Here is a 9,408-nt window from a genome sequence, read left to right on the forward strand (position 1 = left end):
GCATGACTCTGACAGCCTCCTTACTCTCAGCATAGCAACTTTTCTCTCAGGGGAGCCCCCACCTCCTTATTCAGAGAGGTAAGTGAGGCAGGACAGTGGGGCTAACTGTGGACCAGGCGAGCACGGGGGTGCTGGCGTGGGCCCCCTTCCCCGGTGTACACATTTTGTCTGTGTAATGTTTTGTATATTCCAGAGGGTAGGGCCACCCCTGTATGGTACCTAGCTGTGGTTGGAGCTGGCATGTGGGGAGGAGGTTCTAATAATTATTTGTGGCTGGGAAACTTATTTATTGCTAGCATAGGACAGAGGAAGGAGGCGTGGATGGGGTCGTGGCTCCCTGGTGATGCGACTCCTGTTTATTTTGCTTTTTATGTTGGAATAAACAGATTTAACCATACTCCTCGGCCTGGTGTGCTCCCATTTCCCTCAATGGGTCCTGGAGTTTGTGCCACCAAACGAGGAGCCCCAGAGTGTCTTGAGCATGTCCAGCTAGGCTGTTGGGGACCTTCCAGGCTTGTTACCTGTATGCTGCCTGGTGGCACCTGGGGGATTCCACAGGGACTGCCATGGCGCCTGTGGGGCGCAGTCCGGCCCTGACAGCCAACAGGCTCAGAAGCCTGATCTAGCGGTGGCCGGGAAGACAGGTACCAGCACCTAAGGGCACTGACTTCCACCCAGCCCAGGCGTCTTCCATTCCGTCCCCGTGCCTCCCTCTCCTGTCTGCACCTGGTGGCCTCTTCTGTCTGTCCCTCCAGAGTGCCGGCTGCCCCGCAGGCTCCCTCCAGGCTGCGTTCATGGCCCTGCCCCCTGGTGGCCAGAGCCTTCTTCACAGGATAAGAGCCAGGGAAGCTCCAGGGGCTTTCCTGGAAAAGTGAACCTTGGAAAGGGTATGGCCTTTTCACTGCTCCCGACAGCACCCTAGAAATGGCTTGGCCTTTCCCCTCCCCTGAGCTCCACAGAGAACACAGCCAGCAGAGGACACATTTCCCCGCCATCCAGAAATGGGTGTGAGGGACAGCAGGACTGGTAGAGACTGTCAGGCCACACAGCTGCCTGCACAGCACTCCCATGCTTGGTAGGGGGTGGGAGGGATGGCGGGGGCTGGCTCTCCATAGGCCAGGCAGGACAGGGAGGCTCACTGGAGGTGCTTCACTTTGGAGGGGCAATGTCAGGGGACAGCTTTCTCTTATTGGCACACAAGACTCCAAAAAGACAGCATTGTGACTGATTCCCAGTGCTAGAGGCCAGGCAGCCAGCCACATGTAGCGGTGTGTGTGTGTGTGTTTGTGTGTGTGTGTGTATTTATAGATATTTATAGAACAGGGCAGGGGCATACCACAGAGGAGGGCACACGTTTTCAGCAACAGTCACACCTGGAAGTGTCAGCTCACCACTACAACAGACCAAGTCACAGATGAAGAGGGCTGGCTTTGGGGCCGGGGGAGCCACTGTCAAATCACAGAACAGCCACCCAGGCAGGCTTGGAAAGGGAGGTCTCCCAGAAGAAGGGGGATCTAATTAGAGGTCGAAGGAGGGCCTGGGGCTCTCAGGATGGGATGGACTTGCAGGACCCGATCGGCTGGCAGTTGGAGAGAAAGCAGAGAGAAAACAGGAGGGAGAAAAGTGAGCAGAGAGCTGATGAGGCAAGTGCAGAGCACAGATGTGCCACAGCAGCTGTGGGAGGGTCGGGGAGGGGAGGGCACAGGTGTGGGCGTGTCAAGGTTCCTGGAAAAGAGGGACTGGAAGGGAAAGGCAAGGAAGATGGAGAGAGGAGCCAGAGCTTCACAGGTAGTGCCTGGGGGCTGTGGCAGCCCTCCCCACCCACGCACGCTGGCCTCTTCCATGAACCCAGATAATGCACCCACCGGTCAGACCAGTGCTCAGCCTCCTTGGGCTTCCCTCTTCTCTGGTCACCCTGTCTTCCAACCCACTGATTCGGGACCACCTCTCGCCTCAGGGAGCCCAACGCAACAGCCACCAGGCCTGATAGACGGAACACTGCTTGAACCAGGATGATGAAGCTAAAAGGGATGGATGGCTGAAGTGATCGCCGAGAGAACCCTCTGGGTGGTCAGAACGCCCAGGATCCTCTGAAGGGACCCTGGGGGAGGCAGGGAGGGCAGGCAGCCGGATGCCACTGGCTATAGACTTATAAGTCTAATAGGGGAGCCTCAGCTTGTTGGGGGTTGCAGGTCGCGAGAGTGAGACTGGGCCCTTCCTGTTGGGAAAAGCAGAAGAGGGAGAGTCCATGGCAGGGGAGGTGGGTGGGCTTGCCGGGCAGATCTCAGCTGGGAGTCCCCTTGGTTCAATAGCAGCTCAACCAGGCACTGTGGTCCCCTTGGTTGAAGAGCGGAGGCAACCTCTAGGAGCAACAGGCCAAGGTGAATGACCCTGCTGACCGGCGGTAGTGCTTCAGCGGGGGCCAGGGACCCTGCCTTCCGTCACACACTGGCAGCTATGATGGGACCTGGGAGGGAGAGAAGGGGGCTGAATGTCCCTACCTGGCCTGTGAGGTGTGTTCTGGGTTGACCGTGTGTATGGGACTCTCGAGGTTTTATCCTAGGTCACCACTGGATTGCCGACAGATAGAGGAGGTGGGACCCTGACTCTCACCCCTCCTCTGCAGTGGATTTGGCTCTCAGCACTCCCAGGCTGGGAGCCGGATACTCTGCCCTGGCAGCATGACTCAGACTGCACAACAGGTACGGCGTACCCAGGATGACATTCCTAGGCCTCTGGCCGCCTCAGAGTGCGGCCCCACACAGAACCCCCTCCAAGCTCTAAGCCCTTACATCATAAACCATGAGCTTTCTATGGTTCCAGAGAGCACCCACGTCTGTCAGCTTGGGCACAGAGCCTGTTCCAAGAGCCCCAGGCTCAGCCATGGGGGCTGGGGGACTTTGGGGCCTTGGGAGCCAGCCCTCGTACCTGCGTCCGGCAAGGACTCTCAGCACCTGCAGCCTAGAGTTGTCCACAGACCACGTGGTCGTGCTGATGGTGGCCTTGTTGATGTTGCCGATGACGCTGAGCGCCTCCTTCAGCATGTGGTGCATGCACAGCATCTCGGCGCACCGCTGCACCTGCTCTGCTGACTCCTCCATCAGCGTGTTCTGGTCCCCACACGAGTACAGGGACAGGACTCCTGGTTGTCCTGCAGGTTCAATTTCAGGATGCCAGGGTGGACAGCAGCTCTGAGAAGATGAACTCCTTGGTCTGAGAGTGGGCACAGAGGGAAGGAGGTTGGGACCTGATGCCTGCGCTGCCCTGGCCTCCTGCCGGGCCCTTCTGGGACTGTCTGCTGGACTTGGAGCCCTGAGTATGACTTCTACACAGCTTCTACACCGCTTAGACTCAAAGATCTGCCTCCCCACTGCCCTTTTCTCACTCAGATAGGAACACTGAGGTCCAGAAGAAAAGTCACCTGTCCAAGGTCACAGGTCTGGGAGGGGACCCAGGACCTATCATGCCACCAGCACACCTGTCTACTCAGTTTTTTAAATAAATTTTTTTTGGAGATAGGATCTCCCTCGGTCGCTAGGCTGGAGTACAGTGGGCGAGATCACAGCTCACTGCAGCCTCAGCCTCTTGGGCTCAAAGTGATCCCCCAATGTCAGCCTGTCGAGTAGCTAGGACTATAGGCACGTGCCACCACCAAGCCCAGCTATTTTTAAAATTTTTGTGTAGAGACCAGGTCTCACTATGTTGCCCAGGCTGGTCTTGAACTCCTGGGCTCAAGCTATCCTCCCGCCTTGGCCGCCCAAAGTGCTGGGATTACAGGCATGGGTCACCGTCCTCAGTCCCATGTTATATTTCCATGAGATAGCTCTGGTCTGGACCGTGTCTGCCACCCTGGACCTGGTCCCATAGGGCTGGTTAGCATCTCCCCCAGGCCAACATGGCTATCTCCATCCCCAGTGCCACAGGAGCCCCCTGTCCCCATGAGGCGGTGCATGCATGTTGTTGATCATGACGTGCATGATGGTCTTGGGCGTGACACCAACCGTGAGGTCCCACATGGTGTTGTTGACAATGGCCATGTTGGAGTCCTCCAGGTTCTGGGTGGTTTTCATTTGCCGCTCCAGCTGTGAGTCCATGGAGTGCATGAAGCTGTCGGAGCCATTCTCCTCGGCTTTGCTGCCCTATCATGGAGAACACAAGGGCATCAGGGTGGCCAGGCCATGCAGCCAGGCTCCAGGAATTCCTAGGATCTCAGCCCCTCCAAAGGTACCTGGAACACTGAGGCACAGAGAGAAGCAACTGGCCTGAACACGCACCCAGCTCCCCACATGGCTCTAGACGGTTTCAGGCCTCTGCCTCTCAGGACTCCAGATTCCCTTGATTCAGTCTCATCTTAGTTCTGACTCTAGTGCCCAGAATTTGCCTCAAGTTACCAATCCAGAAATTGGAAAAGAACATATCAAGGTCCCTGGCTTGGAGACCTGGACAAAGCTTGTGCCAGGCTGCAGATGCCTGGCAGGAGGCGAGAAAAGGGCACACTCACTTTCCCCTTGTCCTGGGAGGCCCACGCACCAACATTGCCACTGCTGCTGCCACCAAGATACACAGCAAAGTAGACACACACAGAGAGGAAAACAGGAAGGGTTGAGTGAACCTGGGACACTGCACCCCAACTTTAATGCTTGTGGAATTCAGTTACCTAATATTTTGTTGAGGATTTTTACATCAATATTCATCAGTGATATTGGCCTGTAGTTTTCTTTTTTTGGATGTATCTTTGGTTTTGGTATCAGGGCAATACTAGCCTTGTAGAAAGAGTTTGGAAGTATTCCCTCCTTCTCTCGTTTTGGAATTGTTTCGGTAAGGTTGGTATTAGTTCTTCTTTAAATATTTGCTAGAATTCAGCAGTGAATCATCAGGTCCCAGGCTTTTCTTTGCTGGGAAACTTTTTATTATTGCTTCGATCCCATTATTTGTTATTGGTCTGTTCAGGTTTTGGATTTCATCATGGTTTAATCTTGGTAGTCTAGATGTGTCTGGAAATTTAGCCATTTTTAGTAGGTTTTCCTATTTCTTTGCATATATTTGCTAATAATAGCCACTAGTGATCCTTTGAGGGTTTGGTTTTTTGTTGTTGTTTTGTTGACTTTTTTTTTTTTTGAGATGGAGTTTCGCTCTGTCACTCAGGCTGGAGTGCAGTGGTGCAATCTCAGCTTACTGCCAGCTCCGCCTCCCGTGTTCACACCATTCTCCTCCCTCAGTCTTCTGAGTATCTGGGACTACAGGTGTCTGACACCACGCCAGAGTAATTTTTGTTATTTTTAGTAGAGACGGGGTTTCACCACGTTAGCCAGGATGGTCTCGATCTCCTGACCTCGTGATCCACCCACCTCAGCTTCCCAAAGTGCTGGGATTACAGGCTTGAGCCACCACACCCGGCCTGAGATTTTGCAGTACCAGTTGTCATGTTTCCTATTGTTTGTCAATGTTATCTCGTCAAAAACCCAACTTTTAAAAATGTTTTTAAATTTTAGTTTAGTTTAGTTTAGTTTTTGAGACAGAGTCTTGCTCTGTCACCCAGACTGGTGGGCAGTGGCGCAATCTCAGCTCACTGCAAACTCTGCCTCCCAGATTCAAGCGATTCTCCTACCTCAGCATCCCGAGCAGCTGGGATTACAGGCGTGCACTACCATGCCTGGCTAATTTTTGTATTTTTAGTAGAGACGTCATTTCACCATGCTGATCAGACTGGTCTTGAACTCCTGACCTCATGAGCTGCCCATCTCAGTCCCCCAAAGTGCTGGAATTACAGGCATGAGACACCAGACCCGGCCCACAGTTTGTTGTGAAATTTTACTTATTTACTTTTTCTTTTCTTTACAGACAGGGTCTCATTCTCTTGCCCAGGCTGGAGTGCAGTGGTGCAATCATGGTTCACTGTAACCTTGAACACCTAAACTTAAGAGATCCTCCCACCTCAGCCTCATGGATAACTGGGAGTACAAGTGTGCACCACCACACCCGGCTAATTTTTCTAGTGTCTGGTGAGACAGGGTTTTGCTATGTTGTCTAGCCTGGTCTTGAACTCCTGGCCTCAAGCAATCCTCCTGCCTTGGCCTCCCAAAGTGTCAGGATTACAGGCATGAGCCACCATGCCCGGCCTGTATATACATTTCCTTTTCCAAGTTATATAAAGTATGCTGTATGTATCCTTCTAGAATTTATTTTTTCACTTAGTAGTATATTGCTAAGATTCTTATCGTTGTTTATAGCTGGGATTCATTCTTTTTGACTGCTTGTGACATCACCAGAAGATAGAGATCCCGAGATCTCTTAAGAACTGCTGCTGGGAGTATACACTGGTATGACCACCTTGGAAAACAGTTTGACTCCATCTCGTAAGGTTGAATATTCACACTCCTCCCAGCCCAGCAGTTCTACTCTACATCCAAGAGAAATTCTTGTCTATATAAAACAGGGGATGCAGACAAGGAATGTTCCTAACAACTCTGTTCAAAATAGCAAAAATCTATTGCCCATCAACTGGAGAGTAGCTGACTAAATTGTGCTTTTTATTCCCTTTGATTTCCTGAAGTCTTATGATGCAAGTGGCTTTCCCATGGCTAGCTTGGGGACGGGGACACCCTTAGTAATCGAGTCAGTGGTGGCAGTCCTGCTTAGCCCTAGGGCAATCGGTGCTGCCCAAAACAAGTGTAAATAGAACAAGGTACCCCATGGAGCCAATGCCTCGGGTCCCTGGAGATACAGGCCTGTCCCTGCAGGAAACAGCCATCATACACATCAGTCTTTTCCAATGCTTCTGTCACTGGCCTGAGTCCAAAGAACACCCTCAACCAAAACATTACAAAGTTTATTGGGGCTACCACTTATCGAGCATTTATCATGTGCCTGATCACGTACTAGTGTAGTAATTGCATGCATTATTTTATTATTTTATTTATTGACTTATCCATTTATTTGAAATAGGGTCTCTCTCTGTTGCCTGGGCTGGAGTGCAGTGACGTGATCACGGCTCAATGCAGCCTCAAACTCCTGGCCTCAAGTGGTCTCACCTCAGCCTCCCCAGTAACTGGGACTAGAGGAATAAACCACCAAGTCCAGCTAATTTTTTTAAAAACATTTTCACAGAAATGAGGTCTGGCTTTGTTGCCCAGGCTAGTCTCGAACTCCTGGCTTCAAGCGATCCTCCCCCTTCAGCCTTATTATTGCATTTTATCTTCACCATCACGCTGTAAGAGTGCCTGGGGGTAGGTGCTCCAAACAGTAGCAATGTAGCAGCCTCCACTTATAGGTGACAACGAGACTCAGTGTAGATAAGCAACTTCTCAAAAGTCACACAGCTGGAGGGTGGCTGAGCCAGGATGAAGACCTAGGACTCTAAACCTGGTGCTCAGTAAATGAGAAAATCTCTGGGGGTTCAGGATAGCTTCCTCCCAAGAAATCTTTCTCCAAAGGTTCTAAAAACAATGACAGATCCATCTTTCATAAAGCAAACAAAACTAGCAGCCCCTTCATTCTGGGGCGCAGGGGGAGGGATAGGATAAAGGTTAGCGAAGCTCCAGGGCATCCCATTTTAATCCTACATATTTATAAGGCAATTGCCAGCACAGCACCCCAAACCTAAAGAACCATACACAGCTGTCTCCGTGGGGCATGGCGTGTTCCTGGATGTAAAGATTTTCCTATGTGTGCTTACAGGCCAGTGGCATCATTCTCAGTCACAGGTTAAAGGGCAGCTAGACACCACCGTGAGAATCTGCTGAGCTTTCCAACTAGTTTATCTGTTGTTTGCAGTGAAAGATGCCCTGAAAAGAAGGGGTGTTGGTGGCAAGAGTTCTGATTTGAGGTCCCCTGATCCTGGCACCATCTCCTTCCCCAGTCGCAGGAATCAGGAGACTCCATCTGTAAACACAGGCTCAAGCTATGTCTCCCAGCCCCCTCTTTCAACCAGGTGCCACCCTCTGCTTCTCTTCCATAGACAGCCTAGAGCTGCCACATTCCCTTAGGATCTGTGCCCTCGGGCGTGGCTTAATTTTTTCCTCTCCAGAGGCCGACAAAGCCTAACTCGTTACTGGATGCCAGTTCCTTTGCCTGACTTTCAGTGACTCCTACCTTACCCTGGGGTTTTCTGTTTCTTGTCTCAGCACTAACATTTCTCATTCCTCCACAAGATGAATTGCTCACTCCAGCCAACTGAAGCATGCTCCTCTTCACACAGGTAACTCTAGGCACATGGTTGGTGCAAAAAAAAAAAAAAACAAACAAACATTATGTCAATTTCATTGATCAACAAAAGTGCGGGCTCCACAGCAAAGTCAACTTGATAGTGCCTGGGCCTCTGAGTTCAAGAGCCTTCTAGACAAACGGCTCTGAGCTGAAACATGAGCATGGACACATATGCCTCCCTCCCGGTCCAATGAGATCATTAGGATTCTTCGTTGTTGTCCCTGAGCATTTTCCTGCCTCATTAATGCACGTGTAGCCAACACAATAATAATCATAGCTAATAACCGCTAAAGCTGAGGACTTTCCTGAGCCAGGCAATGGCTTTAAAAACTTTCAAGTTTTCACACAGACTCTCGTTGAATAATTTGTTTTTCAGATCAAGAAACTGAGACTTACTATCACATTTGGGATTAAGTTTAAAAAAAAAAAAGAGAGAGAGAGAGAAACTGATACTTAAAGCTGTCAAGTATTTCACAGCCAGCAAGTGGCTAAGTTGGAACTTGAACCCAGGTAGTCCAACCCTGGGATCCTGTGCCCTTACCCATGATCCAGTGTTGGCTACAGGAAACTAAAGTGTACACGTTTTCAACTATAGTTTAAATGGGTGACATATGTTTCCTATATTTTCCCTAGGTGACTTTCAGTTTGGGGGTATTCTACTTACACAATCTCTGGAGCTAGATATTAACTGAGAACAAATAGAAACTAATGAACTCTGAAAAACATAAAACATGAGCAACATGATGTCACCGCAAAAGACAAATCAGCACACAGCCTTCTTGTGACTGTATTTTGCTAACAGTCCACGAGCTAATAATCAGCCTGAACTCAGCAGTGCTCTGTTCCCTTGGGAGATGGACAGACACACGCAAACACACACTCACACACCATTGGGAGACACACACACAACCCCCCCCCCTTGGGAGACACACACACACACACACACACCCACAGACTTACAGAGTTGGTGGTTGTGTCGCCCTGAGCCTCCTGTCAGCCAGTGTGAGGAAGGGACCAGATGGGTCAGGCAGAAAGGTGCTGAGTCAAGGGAGGAGGGGGCAGCCGGGGGCGCGCGCACGCTCTGGACTCGTGCACCCGCCAAAACGGATGCGCGCGGGGCACGCCGGGTTGAAGGGTGAAGGGCGAGGGGCGACGGGGACAGGGACGGGGACGCGGGCAGCTCTTTCCCAGGCGGTAGCGGGG

General features: G+C 51.3%; 1 protein-coding gene across 2 annotated transcripts; it reads right to left on the reverse strand.

Moving 5' to 3' along the window:
* Window positions 1-1,408: 1,408 nt before the first annotated feature.
* Window positions 1,409-9,378, reverse strand: LOC139355482 (putative GED domain-containing protein DNM1P46). 2 transcript variants are annotated; one of them, XM_071067143.1, is made up of 6 exons: window positions 9,166-9,378; window positions 8,097-8,203; window positions 4,002-4,139; window positions 2,929-3,213; window positions 1,866-2,467; window positions 1,409-1,579 (listed from the first exon to the last, which is right to left on the reverse strand). In XM_071067143.1, exons 4-5 carry the CDS (start codon window positions 3,099-3,101, stop codon window positions 2,413-2,415), a joined length of 228 nt encoding a protein of 75 aa, XP_070923244.1. In that variant the 5' UTR covers window positions 3,102-3,213; window positions 4,002-4,139; window positions 8,097-8,203; window positions 9,166-9,378; the 3' UTR covers window positions 1,409-1,579; window positions 1,866-2,412. The 2 variants fall into 2 exon arrangements, with proteins under 2 accessions (XP_070923244.1, XP_070923243.1); XM_071067142.1 differs by having other exon boundaries at window positions 8,092-8,203.
* Between the last annotated feature and the right edge of the window lie 30 nt (window positions 9,379-9,408).

This window comes from Macaca nemestrina, chromosome 7, assembly GCF_043159975.1.
Source record: "Macaca nemestrina isolate mMacNem1 chromosome 7, mMacNem.hap1, whole genome shotgun sequence".
NCBI classification, from domain to species: Eukaryota; Metazoa; Chordata; class Mammalia; order Primates; family Cercopithecidae; genus Macaca; species Macaca nemestrina.